General features: G+C 46.5%; 2 protein-coding genes across 3 annotated transcripts in view; both read left to right on the top strand.

The window, feature by feature from the left end:
- The first annotated feature begins 1885 nt into the window (after positions 1–1885).
- MINPP1 (multiple inositol-polyphosphate phosphatase 1) lies at positions 1886–18586 on the top strand. The gene is made up of 5 exons (XM_048311033.1): positions 1886–2464; positions 3285–3473; positions 4311–4408; positions 5367–5500; positions 14920–18586. The coding sequence occupies exons 1-5, from the start codon at positions 1924–1926 to the stop codon at positions 15317–15319; spliced, it is 1362 nt and encodes a 453-aa protein (XP_048166990.1). The 5' UTR covers positions 1886–1923; the 3' UTR covers positions 15320–18586.
- Positions 15868–20388, top strand: part of PAPSS2 (3'-phosphoadenosine 5'-phosphosulfate synthase 2) — a 41996-nt gene continuing 37475 nt past the window's right edge. Inside the window, exon 1 of one of the 2 annotated variants that reach the window (XM_048311032.1) lies at positions 15868–15954. Coding sequence is in view for 1 of the 2 variants with exons in the window: in XM_048311031.1 (XP_048166988.1) it covers positions 15940–15954 (15 nt within the window). In the remaining variant the exon portion in view is untranslated. The remainder of the gene's footprint in view (positions 15955–20388) is intronic. The other variant, XM_048311031.1, reaches the window with a different exon arrangement.

Raw genomic sequence — 20388 nt, forward strand, 5'->3', positions numbered from 1 at the left:
TCCCAGCTGGATGCATCCTTGGCTGCAAACTTCACGCTCCCACTTGTTTTTTTACACAGCTGCTTATTTCTACCTGGCCTTGCTGGTAGAGTGTTAAAAGCAGTTGGACTCTGAGGAGGCTCAGGGTGTTTTTTCACTCCACAAGTCCCTGACAGGAGGGGGCAGCCGGGGGGGTCGGGCTCTGCTGCCAGGGAACAGGGACAGGACAAGGGGAAACGGCCTCAGGCTGGGCCAGGGGAGGCTCAGCTTGGACAGCAGCAGGAATTTCCGCATGGAAAGGGTGCTCAGGCCTTGGCAGGGGCTGCCCAGGGAGCTGTGGAGTGCCCATGCCTGGAGGTGTCCAAGGAAGGCCTGGAGGTGGCACTCAGTGCTCTGGGCTGGGGACAAGGACTGCCCTGGGCATCGGGCACAGCTTGGACTCCGTGGGCTGGGAGGGCTTTTCCAGCCTCAGGGATCCTGGGATTCTGTGGTTCAATGATCTATGTGTGTCCCTTCCAACTCAAGAGATTCTATGATTCTACGGAAAAACCCACACACTCTACGCTGCCAACCCCTGCAGTGCCACCTGCAATCCCTTCTCAACATCACTACCTTACTTTGAGTGCAATCCAACTGCTTTTAGCAAAAAAAGAGCCAAAAACAGCTGTGAAAGACCCTTCTTGGCTTTGGTCACCCATGTTAGAGGACAAAGCAAGTTCTGAGGGGAGCTGCGGCTGCCAGTAGTGTTCCTGGTTGGGGATGAATTTCTGCCATGAAGAAGCAACAAGGAAGAGAGTGTACTGACTTTTTACAAATCTAACTAAGACAGAGCTTCTCTAATGATGGAGATACGCACATCATAGCTGACGTTTTCACAGAGCTCTGAGAAACAGAGATAGCTTTAATATTTACTTCCACATCCCACTTGCCCTGTTCCCAGCACGGCCTAGGTCCAGGATTTTGGTTGAAGTGGTCTTAATATCTAGCTAATATAAATGCTAATTAGATTAATTTGATGAATAAAACATGGTAGGAATTTGTTAGCAAGTTTCTGCTATTGCTTTATGTCAACAGGTAGATTTTCTGTAACACAACTCCAAGGGACAGAAGCACATTCTGTTTCCAGTTGAACACGGTGCACTTTTGGTAATAGTAAACCTTAGATTTGATAATACATTGCACAACTGCAGAGAAAAAAAGAAGAGCAATTTTAAATTTTTCAGATCTAGCACATCTTGGACACGGACCACCAAGAAAAAGGTTAGGTTGTCCTGAGCCCATCTGCTTCACGGGGTTTATATACAGAGAAAGACAACGTACCTTGTCTCTGCCTCTCTTTCCCTACTGCAGTCGATCCAGTTATTCTGCCTATACAGAGGAATTAAACTCCTGTCTGAGTGTGTATTGACTTTTTTGTTTTTACTGAGCTCCGTGAAGCCAGTGAGGCTCCATAGAAGCAAAACAGATGCAAAAATAGGTCAGACAGCTCATGGCTCCCCTCAGGGCTCCCGCCAGCGCCTCGCCTGGACACGAGTGACTGGAGAAGCCGAGAGGGGTCGAGTGAAGCTGTGATGGAGCGGGTGAAGCCGTGAGGGGACTGGAGAAGCCGAGAGCGGTCGGGTGAAGCTGTGATGGAGCGGGTGAAGCCGTGAGGGGACTGGAGAAGCCGAGAGGGGTCGAGTGAAGCTGTGATGGAGCGGGTGAAGCCGTGAGGGGACTGGAGAAGCCGAGAGCGGTCGGGTGAAGCTGTGATGGAGCAGGTGAAGCAGTGAGTGGACTAGAAAAACCGTGAGAAGCCGCGCTGAGGCGGTCAAAGCCGTGAAGGGGCGGGCGAAGCCGTGAGGGGACGGGCGGAGCCGGGCTGGGGCGGTCCCTGGGGCGGCCGAAGCCGTGAAGAGGCGGCCACGCTCCGCCTCTTCCTGCGGTCGCTGCGCAGTGGCAGCCATGGCGCCTCGCGGGGGAGGCGCTCTCCTCGTGCTGCTCCTCGTCCTGCCGCCGGCGAGTGCGGGGCTGAGCGGCTACTTCGGCACCAAGTCCCGCTACGAGGAGGTGAACCCGTACCTGGTGCGCGACCCGCTGTCGCTGGGTCCCGAGGCGGGCAGGTTGCTGCCCGCCTCCTGCGCCCCGCTGCAGCTCCGCGCCGTGCTCCGGCACGGCACCCGCTACCCCACGGCCGGGCAGGTCCGCCGGCTGGGCGAGCTGCACGCCCGGCTGCTCCGCCGGCCCGCGGGGACCGTCGCCTGCCCCACCGCCGCCGCCCTGGCCGCCTGGCCCATGTGGTACGAGGAGAGCCTGGACGGGCGGCTGGCGCCGCAGGGCCGGCGCGACATGGAGCAGCTGGCCCGGCGCATGGCCGCCCGCTTCCCCGCGCTCTTCGCCGCCCGCCGCCGCCTGGCGCTGGCCAGCAGCTCCAAGCACCGCTGTCTGCAGAGCGCGGCCGCCTTCCGCCGTGGGCTCGGGCCCACCCTCGACTTCGGCGGCGACGGTGAGTGCGCGACACCCCCCCCCTTCCCTCGGGGACCCCCCGGCTGTGCCTGAGGGGCTGGGGGAGTCCCAGCTCTCCCAAGACGATGGGGGATTCCCGTGCCCTCCCTGAGGGAGCGCCCAGTGCTCGCTGGGAGGCTGGGGGAGTCCCACAGCCTACCTGAGGGATTCGAGTTCCTTCCCTGCAGGTCCTGCACCTTCCGGGTGGGAGCCTCATGATCTCTCTGAGGGACTGGGAGAGTCTCACACCTGCCCTGAGAAAGCCCCCTTTGTTTGCTTGGGGGCTGCAGAAGCCCCGTGAGGTGTTCCACACGCTCCCTGAGGGACTCCTGTGTCCTCCCTGAGGGACTGGGGCAGCCCCTGGCCTTCCCCTAAGGGATTCCCGGCTCTCTTAAAGGGGATGGGGGTGCCTGAGGGATTCCTCTGCTCTCAAAGAGGGGCTGGCAGAGTCCCGTGCCCACTCTCAGGGAGCTCTATTCCTCCCTGAGGGCCTGGGAGAGCCTTGATCTCCCCCAGGGGCTGGGGTACTCCTATGCCCTTCGTGAGTGGCTGGGGGAGTCCCATATCCCCATATCCTCCCTGAGGGAGCTCCTGATGCTCCCAGAGGGGCTGGGGGTGCCCGCTGCCCTCCCTGTGGCTGAGAGAAGCCATGAGAGCAGTCCCACATCCCCCATGCCCAGGTTGAGGGGGGACCCTGCATCCCTGTGGGAGCACAGCTGTACAGCTGTAGGCAGACTGTCTCTTGGAGGGTGTCGTGGTGGCCACATGCTGGTACCCTTGGGGATGGTGGTGCTCCCCCTGATGCCCACGTTTGCTTTCAGAGGTGGAGGTTGAAGTGAACGACTCTCTGATGCGGTTCTTTGATCACTGCGCCAAGTTTGTGGCCCTGGTGGAGGAGAATGACGCGGCCATGTGCCAGGTGAACGCCTTCAAAGAGGGGCCCGAGATGAAGAAAGTCCTGGAGAAGGTCGCCAGTGCCTTGTGTTTGCCGGTGGAGGAGCTAAATGCAGGTAAGGAATTCCTCTTACAGGTGGCTTCGGCTCCAGGCCTGGCCAAGAACAACTTCCAAGACATGTAGTTATGCAGAGTAGGTAATTTAAAGTGGCTGTGAATTGGAGTTGCAGTCTTTAATTAAGTGCATGGGACTGTAAGTCTGTGTTGGTGTTGCAGTAATGAATGATTGTTGGTTAGTGGTCAGAAGAAAAAGATGTTTGAAAACATCTTTCCTGTAGATGAAATCAGCTTTACCTGGTTTTGGAGGGATTTGAGTGTTTTAATTTTGCTTTCTGGAGCAGGTGTAGCTTTTGTGGAACCTGTTACAGCTCAAGCAAATAAATGACCTCAGGAGAAGCAGTCCTGTGTGTCTGTGTTATAACTCACTTGTCCAGAAGTGCTGGGGTTCCCTCTGTGGTCAAGTGGTGGGGAAACCCCCCCAAAATAAGTGCTGCTGTTGGGATTGCAGCTCACACTCAGCTGCTGATGTGGAGGGGGAGTTATCCAAGACCTCACACCTTCCCTGTGTTGACTCTTCTGTCCTGTGTGGCTGCACCAGCAGCTGACACCTATAACACATCAGCAGATGGGCAGCATTTAATGTGAAGTGCTCTTGTTTTCCCCTTGTAATGATTAACGTGAAGAGCTTGCAGCCCAAAATCCGGATTTTGTGCAATAATTCTGTTAAACTGCATATTTTTGGTGCTTGGCCTTTGTCCTGCCAATTACCTATTGGATTTCGTTGTTTGCATTGCGAAACAGTAATTGCAGTCCATTTTGGAGGTAAATTGAGAGGAAGTTGCTGCTTGTGTAGCAGTGGTTTATCTCTTCCTTGTTTGTTGGATTAATTGCAGATCTTGTTCAAGTGGCTTTTCTCACCTGCTCATACGAGCTGGCTATAAAAAATGTGACCTCCCCATGGTGTTCACTCTTCAGTGAAGAAGATGCCAAGGTACGTGGGACTTGGAGCAGCCTGGTCTGGTGGAAAGTGTCCCTGCCTGTGGCAGGGGGTTTGGAATGAGATGATCTTAAGTGGCCTTCCAACCCAAACCATTCTGTAATGTGTGTTTTTCACATGATAGAATCACATGATAAAACCCACTCCAGGGTACATCAAATGAGGTCTTCTAGGGCCTCTGAGACTCTGTTTGGTTTTGAGGACTATCAGATCTCTAAACCAGATAAATGCCTGTTAATAAAACCCAGTAGAACCCAGATTAATGAGAGAAATGTTTGTTCATCTTCTTTCAAAATTGTTTGGTGTAACTTTTGATGTTCAGTAAGGCTCCTCCAAGGCTCGTAAGGAAATTTGCAGCCCTGGGAAAAGAGGAGACCTTTGCCTAGGTAGGTGTTTGGCTACAGGGTGGGCAGTTAGGAGTAAGTGGTGTCCTCTCTATAAGAGAATCAGGATCACCATGGGCATCTGCTGAGACCTGCCCTGTTCAGTGTCCTTATAAATAACTCAGCAGAGAGGTGGGAAAAGACTTTGATGCCAGGAATTGTCAGGAAAGGAACAAAGAACAAGGAGAGCACCGTGTGCTCTTGAATAATTCCAAGGCACAGTTCTGTCTGAGATGTGTGCACTTCTCTGGAACGTGAAACCAGACAAGCTCAGCTAAAGATGTGGGATGGATTCTATGGGAAGAATGATGAGCCAAAGACAAAATCAGAAGTGCTAAAAAAGCAGTGGATAATGGTTGTCTTGTGATGTGCAGCACTTCACCTGACCGTGAGCGTAGCCAGATGCTGAATTTGGTGGCTCTTTGGTGTGAGCTGTTGTCTGGTTTTATGCTGAAGTGGTTTTGACTGGAGCCTTGATGCTTGGGGTTGTTTTTGTGTCATTGCTTCAGGCTGTGGGCTTTTTGTTTTCCCTTGGTGCAATAATAAAAACCTGTGAGCTCTGACTTTAGGTGCTGGAATACCTGAATGACCTGAAGCAATACTGGAAGAGAGGATATGGCTATGACATCAACAGTCGCTCCAGCTGCATTTTATTCCAAGATATCTTCCAGCATTTGGACAAAGCAGTGGAAGAGAGCAAAAGGTAAATCAAAAGGTTTCAGTGCTTTGGTACGAGCTTTCTGTGATCAGTCCTGAGCTGGATTTCATGTGAATAGGAGTTCAGTACTTAACTTCCAAACCTGGCAACATTAGGAGAGCTGGAGCTTGAATTTTAACGGGGAGAAATACAATTTTTACTGGAGCAGTGTTACTTTAAAGAGTATATTTTGTTACTTTCATTGATGCTTTTGTGCTCAGCTGGAGTATTTCCATCTTTTAACTTGCTAATCCACACAGGCCTTCGGGGGACAGCCAGCCACTGTTTGATAGTGGTGTTCTCTTCCTGCACAGTTTGAGAGGAGACATTGAGTTAAAACAATGAGCTTTTTTTGTTTAAAATGTCGTTGTTAAACGTTTTTTGCTTAAATGTTAATTTACAACCTGCGTGCACTTTCCGTATGTAAAGTGAGCAGTTACAAATTCGTAGTTAATAATCAGTCACATTAATTAATAACTTAGCAGATGAGCATGGAAATTTTATAGAAGTACAGGATATCAAGGATAGGGCCATAAGATTGTATAATGGAATGGAGTGATCCATTTTGTTCCCTTTTAATGTCGGTTCCTCTTCGAGCAGTGACAGCCTTGCAGTCCTTACATTACACGCACTAGTAGCCAGCTGTGTGTCTCAACTGTGTATAAAACATCCCTGTAAGTTTAATAATAACAGTTAAAAAAGCCTGAAAGCTGTAATTGGAAGAAGGAGGTACAGATGGAGGTTTCTGGTTTATTTGGAGCTGAATCAGCAGTTGCTAAATTGAGAGGTGGGAAGAGCAGGTGTCAGAGGCAGAGCTCCCAAAAAACTGGTAACTTCGTGTCTTTCAGCATTGGCTGTGGAAGTTCACTTGCAATCCCTGGGGCTCTCGTGTTGTTTTGCCATCACAGAGGGAAGCAGGCAGTGAGTGTAAAGGATCAGGACCCTAAATCTTGCAAAATTCCAAGCTGGATGCAAGCAGTGTTCAGGATGAGCGTCATCCTAAACAGGAACCGGAGAGCTGAGGTAGCAGAGTGCCACAGGAATGTGTTACTCCCTTCCACAACGGAAGGTGGCAGTCGTAAAGCACTGGAGACCTGGGAATAAACTGGGTTGGGTAACCTGGAGAGGATGTGGGAATCTAGCAGGGCCACTGTCTTGGAACAGCTTGTCCCTCTTGGAATCTAGGGAGCGGAGGTGCAGCTAATCCTGTTTCATCTAGGGAGAGAGATTTATCTCTTTCATCTATGGAGAGAGACATCCTGTGGCAGTGTGCAAGTACAAATGAAAACAAGAAAACATACAGATAAAAAGATATGCCAGTCTCTTCTTTCTTTGTATGGTGATGGTCAACTTTAAGGCAACAGGTTAAATATTTTTGCAGCATTTTCAGAAAATGACCTTTCGTGATGATGAAATATCTTTCAGTGGAATGTTGTTTCAATTTAATAGTGTTTAGCATTGATAACTGACTGCTTGCTCTAAAAACTCTAAAAAGAGCAAGAAATTTACTTCCAGGGCATTACCTTTGCTCCATGATCTCTTTTCCTTTTGGAAAGCTTAGATCGGGCTATCCAGAATTAGAAAGGGAAGCACTTCTGTTCTGGGAAGAAGCTGAAGGATCTGGATTGTCTGTTCTGCTCCAGACTTGGCAGTGGAGAGCAGTGTTGGCAAAGCTGTGTTTTTGTAGCACACTTTATGCATTTATGTTCAATAGCTTTGTTCTGTTTTCATTCCCAGTTACAGTGAAATTAAAAAGAGAAAACCTGTTTCTTCCATGAGGTGGTTGTTGCCCTTGCAATCTGCCCACCGAACTTAGTTGCCTTATAAAAGCTTGTTTTATTTCTTTGGTGGAAAACCCCTCCTGCTGATTAGTCTATCCTTAAGAATATGATGAAGGTGGTAATAAATACCTCTTGCTAATTAGTCCCACCTTCAACTTGCAGTGCAGAATTTCAGATGTTTTAGGATCTTTCATCATGTGAATTCCAGTATAACTCTGTGGTTTAAACTAGCAGTAGTCTCTTCTGGGTAGGTCTTGCTGTACAGCAAGATGGTGTTAAAAGCTGTAAAAGGGATTTTCACTCTGTGATTGCTTTTGGCAACTGCCCCATCCAGAGAGCTGGTGGAAAGGTGGAATTTCTATTCAGGAACTTGGGTCTGATGTAGGATTTGCCAGTAGTTGTACTAATGACCACCTCCTGTTAGCACAGTGCATGGGCCCTGTTCTTCTGCAGCCCAGTAGCACTAAAGTATCAATGTCTAATAAAGGTTAATTCTTTAGTAGAAACCAGCCCAGTGGACCTTTCAGGACCACCACATTCCTCCATACCTCTTTTCCAGTCTGGAAGGAAGTGTCATGATCACATTTCTAGGGAGAGGCTGGGGGCTGGGACTCTTTCTTCCATACACATTTTCTTAGTTACAAAAATATAATGAAATGTATCACAAGAGATGTATATGAAATGAAAGCATTTTCGCTTAGGAGATAAACTTTGGTTAAAAGTTTCACTTGTTCCACATCAAACCCATATGATTTGCTGTGCTGAAATGGCATAGTTGGGCAGTTGTCTTATGTCTTCACAATTATAAAGTGCTTTATGGACTAAGAATTGTGTTTTTTTCTGTCTGCCTGCTAGGGATAGAAAATAGCCAGAGCAGCTAGTGGAGAATTACTTTTCACTGCTGATTTTCCCAGCAGTTTAATGAACAGTATTCTGCCCACAGAAACTCAGTGTGTTGATGAGAAATCCAGGCCTTTTGGAACTTAATGCAATATGAAGCTGCTCATCTGATTTTAAAAACCTTTGCAGCTGCACACTTGGGCACACTTTAAGCATGTTCACTAAAGCTGTTTTAGACTCTTCATTTTTTTCCTTCTAGCTTCAAGTATTTAACATTTCCTGCTGGTGAAAGAATATGAAATACCTGTTACTGCTTGTACTGTCCAAATGGGTTGCCATAAGGCTCTGGAAACTGGGAGGGTGCTTTGTGCAGCCATCTCAGTATTTACAGTGTGTATTGATAATACCAGCCTAGCTGCCCATATGCATTGCAGAATATTTGGTGGTGGTTTCCTCTGAGAGGGTAAATGGATCCAAGGTATTAAAAAAAAAAAAAAAAGATTTATTTGAATATGGTTCCAGATGAAGTGAAGGTGATCTTTGTGAGTTATACCACAAAGCTGTACAGTAAACAGACTAATTTGGCAGTGACCAATACTGGTTTATTGGTAGCTTTTATTGTTCCATATAATTTGCCTTCCTCTTTGCAGGTCACTTCCCAACACAATTGGTAACCTTTCAGGAGTCATTTACCACTGTGCCCTAATTGCTCCTTCCAAATCTGTGACTCAGTACAAAGGAATATAATGGGTGATCTAAAACCACTCTGCAGTTCAAAACTCTTTTTATTGTATGTACAAAGGGAACTAAGCAAAAAGCTTCTATGCATGCAGTAGCAATGAAATAATTAGATTGAAAATCCCCTTTTGCTCAGGTTCAAAATGTTCAGTCAGTTTGTTTATTAAAACCCCTTCACTGCTGCTGGGGTGACTTTGATTAATAAACAGCCAATGTCTCAGTCAGCAGCTCTGTATCATAGTATATGGTTGGCTTTGATTGCTCCATCTTTCAAAGGTAGGACTTCTGACAAGATTGAAGGGAGCTTCTGGGGAAGCCAGAGGTGTGAAGTTCTCCACAGATCTTGTGGCACACTCAGCAGCATCTCTGTGTCTGCTTTTCTGAAGTGTGTGTATTTGCTGACTTCTCTCAGAGAGCTGGGCAGCCCAGGGGCTCTCCCCGGGGAATGTGGCTGTTCATCTGTCTGCCCAGAACTAGAGATTTAAAGTTTCTTGTGCCTTTCAGACTCCCCAGCATGTCCTTAATCTCACATTAATTAGTTACTACATGCTTGCTCAGGATTGATCTGAAAAAGTATCTCAGCAACTTTTATAGAGTCATACCCTTTTATGTGAGAGTGAAAAACCCAAATGAAACAGTACCTAGGCAAGTAACAGGCAAATGAACTGGTCTGACGGGTGTCCACCTTGGGCAGGAAGGGTTTGACAAGTGGCATGGCCCTCTTGGTTTGGTTTTGGCTCGTTGTGATGGATCAACATTGAGCATCAGCCTGGTGCTCCTGCAAATCTCTGAGGTTTGAAACAATGGGAGAGGTGGGATCAGCCAGGAAAGAGCCTTTGGAAGTGCAGCAGCTCTGCAGTGAAACACAAGGAAGCCTAATTAGCTCTGAGTGATTAAGTGTTGCAGGACTAGATAAGAGCCTTTTAATCAGGCTTTTTAATGAGTTTTGTGTAGTCCAGTCAGCTTTTCAAGTCTGTTTTTGTCATGAGTGAGCTTGTTCCTTGTTGCAACAGAAGAAAAATTTTATCTTGTCAGTATTAGTGGTGGCGTTTTGTTGTGTTGGCGCTGATTCTGGGAATAATTGGCTGTCTTCTCTACTATTCATGGTGAAAATTTTGACATATAAGGACTTAATACTATTTGACAGATTTTTTTTTTTAAAACTTTTTTTATTTTTCTTCCCACTGGTGATAATCCTCTGAGCATCACCACTGTTAAATATTTCTGCTGCCCTGAGTCCTACCACTGCTGCTCACCACTCCCTGATCTCTGCTGCTTCCTGGTATGTTTAGAGTTTGTCCAGCTTTTTTTTTTTTTTTTTTTTTTTTTTTTTTTTTTTTTTTTTCAATAAATCACAGGGGGAAGTGAGAAGGATGAAGAATTCATCCCATAGTTGAAAACAGGTTTTGGAGTCCTGTGACCTGGCTTTTTTATTAGGGAGGAAAGGGATAGCATGTAGTCTAAGCATGCTTGTTAAACAGGTGTTAAAGCTTACCTTCTTTGCAGTTGTTGGAGGGATTTTTACATGAGGTTTGAAGGTTGGCCAGTTGAGCTTTGCAGCAGGAAATGTTTCTTCTTATCCCACTATTTCCTGGGGTTTGGGTTATTTCTAACTGAAAGACCAATCAGTGCTTAGGAAATAAATTTTGGTTAAAAGAAAGTTCACTTTTTCCATATGGAGAATGAACTGTCAGTAGTCCTGGGAAGAGTAGGAATGATCTGCTCTTGAGGATGGGTGAGCTGATGCAGAAGATTGAGTTAAACCCAAATCTTGAGATGCAGGAGAACTAGAATTTGCCTGGATAATAAATCCCACATCTGTGCTTCTCCACGATGGTTTTTTTTTCCCCATGGTGAGACTTGGCTTCTGTCTTGTGCTACTGAATTGTTCAATACTTTCTTCATTTTCATCTGTAGGAAGATTTATTTAAAAGGTAAAAAAAAAAAAAAATCTGTAAAACCCCAGTGTGGGCAGTTCAGGAGCTGGCACATCTCTCCAAGGAACCCTGCTTGTGCTCTGCCTACTGAGAGCCCCTTCAGCTCATTTGAAAGTGCCCCATGAGATGAATATGAAACCAATCCCTTCCGAACAAGCTCCTCATATTTTATGGCAGAGTTTTATGCACAGTCCCTTCATTTCCCTTCAAAGATGGGAATGAGGTTTACTCAGTGGGCTTTCCCAAGCCATATGCTAGTAAATAAAAGGGAGGGGGAAAAGGGGATTGAAATATCATTAGCAATTGCCAGAGTACGATGTTGAGAACTTTGATGCTTCCAACAAGATGCTGAGTCATTGATCAACTGTGAGGCAAATTGAGTGGCAACATCAAGCCTGCCACTTAATATTTTATTAGCCTGTGCTACTGTTTATCAGTGTTTTGTTGCTTGTTCTGGCTTTATCAGAAATGCAGGGGCAGTGGTAACCTTTGCCTGTGTGTATTCTCTGAAGAGCTAATTTGTCATCATTTTCTCCACAATCAAAAATATTGCTGTTGAACCTTGATGGCCATTTTGATTGTCACTGCTGGATGATAGGAAACCACATCTGAGCTGGAGTCCTGACCCTGGAGACTGAACAGGGAGTGCTGGAGCAGTCTGGGAAATCACCAGTATCACCAGGCATGCTATGTTAAAAAGGCTGTGGAGAACTCAGGATTGTGTCGTATCAGGAAACAGTTTTAATCCTCATTAAACTAATCCAGTGGGATAGCTCTGAGTGGGAGAGGTTTGTTTTGCCTCCCAAGGCTGTTTGGCCTGTTGGCATGAGGACCTCATGAGACTAAAGCAGGTGAAGGAAAAACTCAATTCAGACTGAGAATGAGTATCTTGTTTAATCCTTCGTCACTTCTTCCCTTGTTCTTAAAAACTTGCCTGTGCTGTAATTTGTTTCCTGCTTTGCAAACATGCCTCAGTGGTTTTTTTATGATTTAGTTTTTGCTATATCTTTTGTGATTTCCTTGTTTCAACATTCCTACTTAGCATCAGCTGAAAAGTAAAGCCAAACTTTGCTTAAAGCCAGCATTGATAGCCAGAATGTTAATTTTTTTTTTTTGTCTTAGCATTTCTGAGGCCTTTTTGGAGTGGTGGGATGTGAAATCCATTCCCTGTGGAGTCAGTAATGCCTGTGTAGGGTTGTTTTGGAGATTCTAGCAGCATATTTCTATTTCCAGCTTCCTTCTTATTTAACACAGACCACCATGCAGCTGGGACGGCATGAAAGTACAAATAATTAAATAAGGGAAGAATTTAAAAAGTAGCTCTGGGAGAGAATCAGAATTCCAGGCCAGTCTTGTAGAAATAATGCTCCAGACTAGTACTGCTGAGCACCTTGATACACCTGGGAAGTGTTAGGATGGCCCTTGAAAAGGAAAGCATTCCTCTTGGAGCTCTTGGCAGGGATCAGCAAATACTAAATAAGGTGATCTGGTAGCCACAGTCATGATTGCCAAACATCTTTCTCAACAGGTTTCCTTATCTAAAGAAGTCAAGCAGATGGGGTTAAGGCAGAATGTCCTTACACAGGGAAAAAAATTGATGAAATTACAAGAAATGGAGGGTAGGGACAACGGATCAATTTTCCCTAGCAGAGATAGAGCTGGAGCAATCTGGCCTGCTCAGAATGTTGTAAATGACGCAGGAAAAGGAGGTGACAAGTTCAGTGGCATTGCAAATGTGGCGGTTTTAATCAAGATAAATAAGATGAAGTGTTTCTACTGGGAAGATTGTAAAAGGGCCTGGTGAGATTGGGCTGGAAAACTGCAGAGCTGTCAAGTAATCCACATGAGGGAAAAACGATCTCCTTATCACCTGTTGTATTGAATGTGGGAGGACTCAAACTCAGGAGCTGAGTTACGAGGTTGTTGTAGCTGTCCGGAGATATCTCAAACTTCAGACGTATGGGGCTTGGAGCAGCCTGATCCATGGAAGGTGTCCCTGACATGGCAGGGGGTTGGAATGAGATGATCTTTAAGGTTCCTTCCAATCCAAACCATTCTGTGATTCCATGTTGGATATCAGGAATTAAGCAGAGAGTTCATGGGTATAGCATGGATTTATGATGTAGCTTATGGTTCTTGAGTATTGTGCATTCTAACACTCTGATCTAAAGGGATATAGCTCATGTGAAAAATTGTGGAAGGACTAAGGTAGGATTTCTCAGCTTGGGAAGAACACTGCTGGAAAGCTGTGAGTAGAACAAAGAGGATTAAATGGGACTTGGCATCTACAAATAGAAAAAAATGAAGATCAGTGCACGAAGCTGTGCAAGTCCTTGCCACAGGATGTTGTGTGTGCTGGAAACTCACGTGGATTTAAGGAGGGATTTGGCAAAGGAATGATTCATTACCTAGAAGCCACCTCTGGCCCAGCAGACTTCTGAGCTGCAGATTGCAGGAGATCAAAGGAACGGCCTTCTGTCTCCTTCCATAGACATCTGTGTCTTGCTGCTCTGACAGGAGGGATGTGAATGTGTCCTAAAACCTAAAAATACTTCCCTGCAGGTGTGTGTGGACAGGAAGGATACACATCAGCTGCTCAAATGGACAAGAGAGGGAAGGGAAGAGAAAGGGATTCAAGGATCCAAAAGCTTTACGATTTTAAAATGAGTGGAGGGGTCATAAATAGCAAGGGGAGAACATGGGTAGGAACACTGATTTTGGAGGAGCTGGAAGAGTGTGGTGAATGTAAAGCTCTTGGTGCAGCAAAGGCATAGGTGGAAAAAAAATACTCTGTCCTCCATAGAGAACCTTTCTGTGGTTTGAGTGCTGCTTCTTTTGAACGGAAAACAGAGGCAGGGTTTGGATATATTTTTCAAGGGATGTTTTGCCTAAGGGGAGAGTCTGAGGAGTGGAGTCAGAAGGGCTCAGGTTCACCAGGAGCACGGTACAAGGTGTGTGTCAGACTCCAAAAACACCATGGCTACGCTGAGCTGGTAGGGCCCATCCTGGCCCAGCACTGAATTCCTGCTGAGCTGATCAAAGTTCCAGTCCACAGGCAAGTCTCCCCGTTAACCATTTTTTCCATTGGATTTGGATTGGAGGGGGGGAAATACCTCCTTTTGAGACCAATCAAGATGTGTCTCCTGAAAGCTAAACCTGTATTTACCTGTGCTAGATCAAGTGACCTGGGCCACTTGGAAATGGTCCCCAAAAGCCATCATCCTTCTCTGGAGCAAGGGTCAGATTTTCCTTTTGGCTGGTGCTTCCTGGCACAGCAAGCCAGTTCTTATCTCCCCTTTGGCTGAGCAGTGTGTAACCTTTTGTTACATAAAACCTTTTGTTACATAAACTGTCCTCACTTGTGCTACGAGTCAGTGGCTTGATTTACTGACCTGTTACTGAGGGAGCATCATCTCCTTCTGGACTGCTTGGTGTCCTCAGGAGTTAGCATTAGCACTATTCCTGCTGGTCACTTGGACTGGTAAACTGGGGAGGGACAACTGTTCTCCTGCATCACTGGATCACTGTCTTCAGACTAAATTTGGTAAATGCTGCTGATGATTTGAAGGAGACTCTCTCACATCCAGTGAGGGGCTCGAGCTCTGTTCCCTGCCCTGGACACGCTCCAGCCCCTCCAGGGCTCTCTGGCCAGGAGGGCCCAGAACTGGACACAGCCCTGAGGTCCCTCAGCAGGGCCAGCACAGGGGACGGGCTCTGCCCTGGGCCTGTGGCCACCCCATGGCTGGCCCAGCCCAGCAGCCATTGGCCTCGTGCCCCCCTGGGCTCCCCCTCGTGCCCCTCTGGCACAGCACCCTCAGGGCCTTTCCTGATGGGCCTTTTCCAGCCCCTCTGCCCCAGCCTGGAGCTGCAGGGCTTGGGATGACCCCAGGGCAGGACCCTGCACTTGGCCTTGCTGAATCTCACTGCATTGGCCTGGGGTCGATACCTGGACAAAGTTCAGGAAGCTGCATTTAAAATGTCTGTACCAGACTGAAATTCCCAAAGAGGTTTTACTCGGGAGTAACACAAGTTCAAGGTGTCCTTTGGCCATGGCCGCTGTGCAGTGTGTTGCTGTTTTGTTTTAAAGCACAGGCTCTTGCTCATCCCTTCACCTTTTTTTCTTTTGTAGCTCCAAACCCATTTCTTCGCCTTTGATTGTCCAAGTTGGGCACGCAGAGACCCTCCAGCCCCTGCTTGCCCTGATGGGTTACTTCAAAGATGATGAGCCTCTCCTGGCCAACAACTACGCCTGGCACACGCAGCGGAAATTCCGCAGCGGCCGCATTGTGCCTTACGCAGCCAACCTGGTGTTCGTGCTCTACCACTGCGACCACGTGAACGCCTCCCAGGAGGAGTACCAGGTGCAGCTGCTGCTCAATGAGAAACTGCTGTCCTTCCATCACTCCAACGAGACCATTTCCACCTACGCGGACCTCAAGGACTACTACAAGGACATCCTGGAAAACTGCCACTTCAAAGAGGAGTGCGAATTGCCCAAAGTCAACATCACTGCCGTGGATGAGCTGTGAGGGAGTGAACAGAGTGGGCCTTCTTCATGTTGGTCTGGGTTCAGTTCCACAGGCGTTGGGAACAAGCACTTTGGATGATTTGCTGCTGCTGTGTAGACTTTCTAACCTTGCAAATTTGGGAGGCTGTCTCAGCTCAGTGCACAGGTTCTCTGTTGCATAAGCAGAGCTGCAAAAACAACTTCTGTCACAGGGAAGTTGTAACAAATGCGTGATGCAAGACACAAGTACCTGTGGGTTTATATGTACTAATAAGCTGATTTCATTGGCCAGTGCTGTTATGAATGGGCCATAGATGGATTTAAGACCTGGGGCAGCTTCTATTTTATTGGATCTGAAGGTGGTTGGATTGATTCAGTACTGCTTTGTGCTGCCTGTGTTTCTAGCTGCTGTTTTCCTGTGCCACGCATGAAATACTTCAAACCTTTTTTTGATCCTTTTCCCAAGCTTCTAGAAGGGAGAGGGTACATAGCTCTTCTCTACAGCTGCACAACTTCTGCCTGGACAGCACCATTTCTATTCTGGACATTTTAAAGCAGGAGGAGTTCCTGCATGCATCACCTGCTTGAAAAGGGGCAAGGAATTAAAAGTCTTACAGTCATCATCAACCCATCCTGCATAGCATGTTAGTCTCCAGGGTAAGTACATTATCTTTCAAAAGAAGTAGGAGAAAAAGAGAAAATAGTGAGGGTATGGAAAGTCACCACTCTTCTTTAAGGTGCTTTGGGACATGCAGCAGTTGTTCTCTAAGTGCTCTGGGGTGTCCTTTCACTAACACCATCCATTTCTGGTGTTATTTGGGCCGGGGCATTCAGGTTAGTCTGTGCCATGGCTCTGACAGTTTTCCTACCAGCTCTGGCTGGAAAGCACCTCTGATGTCTCCAGCCTCCTGCTTGCAATGGAATTGTTGCTGACTCTAAATCCAGGTTTTTGAACTGTATAAAGATTGGGCTGAGACTTGACTTTTGCTAACTTTAAGGTACCAAACAAGCTGCTCCTTATGTAGGCCTTACACATTTGATGTGCCACCTTGCTTTTGAAATGCAGCTGGTTTTAAAGAGGTGAATGGCATAGAAGGGCTGGTGATCTTTTAAAGCAACTGCACTTTAAGTAGGTTCCCTTATGCCTGAAAGCTGCAAAGTATTTTAGAGCTCTGCAGTGTGACAGGAAAAGGAAAACTGCAGATAACTGACAAGAAATGTCTGAATTAAGTGAGATTAAAAATTCCTTCATCACCTGCAAGGGAATGGCTGTTTGACCAAGTTGCCCCAAAGCAGATTAGGGTATGGATTTATGGTGCTGGTAGCTCTTGAAGTGTGCACTCTCACCCTCTAATGAGTGTTCAGAGCTCACCCTGTAAAGTGGGGTCAAATTTGCTGTGTTTTCTGGGCGGGAGGGGGAGGGTTGGAATAAATGATTACCACAGCATAGCCCGCAGCAGTTGAGGGTATAAATGTCTATAGTGCACCTGGTAAGTCCTTTTTGTAGGCTCACCCCCAGAAATAGGAACTTCGCTGCTACAAAAACAGGAGAAAGCAAGCCAAACTCCAAGTTGAGGAGTTACACTTAGTGTATGATTTTTTTAAAAAGAATTTTTCTGGGGACTCAGCCTTTTGTCACTTCTTTCTTCTTAATATGCCTTGTATAAAAGCACTTCAGGTTTACATACCTGTAAGTTAAGGAGCAACTGATCACCTGCTTTTTGCTGTTGTTCTCTGAGTTAAGGGAATTCCCTACCTGTGGTTGTGGGGCCGTGTTTCATTAGTGCACTCCTTGCTGCAGGGACCAAGAGATCACTGAAGATACCGACTCAAATATTTCCGCACTTGCCTGTGTTAAAGCTGCAGCTCTTTCTGAAGCTGGGGAAATGGTTAGGGAGGAGTTCAGTGCTGCAACGACCAGAGGAATATAGGTCAGGATAATTGTCAGCCCCTGCATATGACTACTGCTCAATCACCTTTACATGTCTCCTTTTTCACATGATCCTACCTTCAGACTAAGTCAACTGATGGTGATGATTGTGACAGATCCCAGTTAGGAACTTTATTGCAACATTTGAGTCAGGCTACAGAGAAATGAGCCTTTGTTCAAAGGCAGTCAAGTTTGAAAATAGCAGATACAAGAGTGAGAAAATCCACCTTTGAACAAATATTTTTTTCTGTGAGTCAGTAATGATTCATGAGAAAGGATGAAAGCCTGACTATGGGAGATGAATGGAGGATTCTGTTGTCAGTTCAGCAAGACTGATTTTAAGACATCGTATTTGTTAAAAGATACATCGTTCTTCCTTATGGAGGGACGAATACATTGCACTTGACTGCTTTTTTGATTGTGTGCCAGATGAGGTGCAGGAACCAAAAAATTCCTTGTATTGTGGAGTACCCTTTGTTTGTGTATTAGCAGGTTGATTGTATGTTTAAATTCTGTGGGGGATTCCTCAGAGCCTGTTCCCTCATACCCCCAGTGTAACAGATCTCTCTTCAGTGGCTGTCAGCAATTAACTGGAAAGGAAAATGTGCTGTTGGGGCTCTGATCTGTGTTTAGAGGATGCTCTGACTCACTCCTTTGGCAGAGTTAGAGGCTCAGTGTGGAAACTGCACCATTGTAGCGCTACAGAAGTGTTGGGACGTGTAGGTACTCCAGGCACTTACTCTGGTTCTGAGCACTGGGGAGGTGACTTCACTTTTATCCTTTTATCTAATAAACATAGACATTTGTTTAGATACTTAAAAAAAGGAACCTAAAATGGATCAAAAAACTTCTCCAAAGTTGGGCACTAGCTCAGTATGCAGTGTTTGATCTGGCTGCCACATTCCCACATCCTGCAAAAGTCCTGCAAGACAAATAATACTTTCTCCTCCTTCCTGTGGCTCTGGAGGCCTCATTTCAGCCGTCTGTCAAGGACTCTCTTTGCAACCTTTCTGAAACTGGAAGCTTTCACTGATGGAAAATACCAACAGTGCTCTCAGATGCTGGCCTTCAATACCTGTGAAGTACATTTTAATTTGTTAAATGGTTAATCTTTCTGGCAAGTGAATTTTTTCTGTCTAGTAAGAGCTGCTGCTGTTCTGGTTAGTGTGGAGCTGTCAAATGCAGACTTGTAATGATCCTGATACTAACTGGATGAATTTGGAGAACTTGTGGATTTTTAGTGCTGTGAAATAAAACTGCGCACTTTGTTCATCTCTGTTTTCTGAGCAGCAATAAGGACGTGGTCTTTGGTATCATGGTTGTGTTTTGCTTCAAAATACACTTGGGAGGTTGCTGTTACTTGTGTTGGTGTCTGATTATTTTAAGGCATCAGATTTCTCAGTGGGTAATAGAAAATGCCTTAATTAGGTTTTTACTCTCACATTTTGAGGGGACTAAAGGTTTGCTCTTGTTTCCAGGAACCCTGCTATAAAAAGCAGCAACAATTTTCTGACAAGGTTTTTGTAGATGCAGAGGGGGTGTGGTGGTGGGGATGGTGTCTTTGATTAAGGGCTGTTTTTGCATTTTCTGTGCAGATGTATTAGTCTGTAAGACAGATGGAAATGGAAAACAATAAAGGATGTTTTGTCTGAAATGGGGGAAAAGCCCCCCAGACTGTACAGTCATAGGCAAAGGAGTGAAATTAAGTCACCACATAGAGGCTTTGGGGGAGGAACATGATCACCACCATCCATCTCCTCCTCGCCCTGTTTTTTGGGTCTATAATACATTAAAGAGTTTTTTCTTGTCTAACTTTTCGAAAGGAAGTTAGTATTACCAGGTGCTGCTGAGGCAGGACTAATGGCTTATCTTTAAATTGTTAAGTTCTTGCTTTCCTGGGCTTTAAATGACAGCTTCTCTTCTGACCTGACTGGCCTGGAGTGAAGGTCTCGTGTCCTGCAGAGGGTGGTCAGGCAGGACCCTGAGAAGAAGCGTCACAGCCGAGTGCCAGTGCCTCGGTGTGCCCACCGTGTCCCCAGGGAGAGTCGGAACGCTCCTTCCTGCCACCCTTCCCGCTCCCCGGATGCGCTGTCCCAGGGCCGGCTGCCCGTGCATGGCCGCAGTGTCAGCAGCTGGGGAGGCTGCCCTTGGCCCTGTGTGCAGGGCCTTGCTTTGTTTCAAAGTCCTGCCTGTGCTTTCTGTTGCTTTGCCTGCTGGGGGTGTGGGTTGTATTTTGGCTTTGACATGCTGCCACCTTCAAATTAATCTTCGTGAAGCCTCGGCAGCTCCTTTGTATCCAGTTCAGCTGCTGAGTGCTGGTTTTCTGCTTGATTTCTCAGGATTTGTGGTCCGGTAAGTAGAAAACTATTTCTAAATTGCTCTGTTTCTGATGTTTATAATGTTTTTGAAGAGGGTTTTCGTTGGCTCTGGAATACATGCCAGGCCAGAGCTGGGTTCTGCTTCCAGATCTGATACAGGGAGATGTCTGTAAAGGCCGTGTGACTTTATTCCCTCCCTTGTTTGCTTCCAAAAGTGAGAAATGAAGATTATATATAGATAATTGCGTTTACAGCTATTTTTTTTTCTCCAGCTTCTTTCAATATGTAAAATCAGGACTGAGGAGGTTCAGGCTAACAGCATGTGGGGTTTATGGTGGTGGATTCACTTATTTATTTAATTACAATTCCTTTGAGAAAGGGTTTAAAGGGAGCATTGTTTTTCTGCCATTTTGCTGAAAGGTTAGAGCGCTCCTCTTACTGTGTTCAGTTAACAGAAGCAAATCCCTTGTCTACAGGGAAGGGATTATTGTGGAAGGAGTAGTATGAAGGCAGTCAGAAAAGCTCTGCAGGCTTGTCCACATTAGTGACCTGTGGCTCTCAAATGCTTCCCTGGCTGTGGTAACAAATCCTGAACCTCTTAGAGAAATAGAAGGTGCCCAGGTGATCCTGGGGAGTACTCCAGAAAGAGGATCCAGGTGGGATCAGGCTGAAGGTCCTTCAGCCTGGTGCCCTTTGGCTTTCGGTGGGACATGGTGCCTTGAGCATTGGGCCAGAGCAAACATTCCCCATCTACTCCTGATTGTGGCTACAGGATTTTTTTGAGCTAAGGAAAGTGGATTTGTGTTTAGCTTTATATATTTTTCTTCAGGAATTTCTCTTCTA

This window comes from Corvus hawaiiensis, chromosome 8 (assembly GCF_020740725.1).
Source record: "Corvus hawaiiensis isolate bCorHaw1 chromosome 8, bCorHaw1.pri.cur, whole genome shotgun sequence".
NCBI lineage: Eukaryota > Metazoa > Chordata > Aves > Passeriformes > Corvidae > Corvus > Corvus hawaiiensis.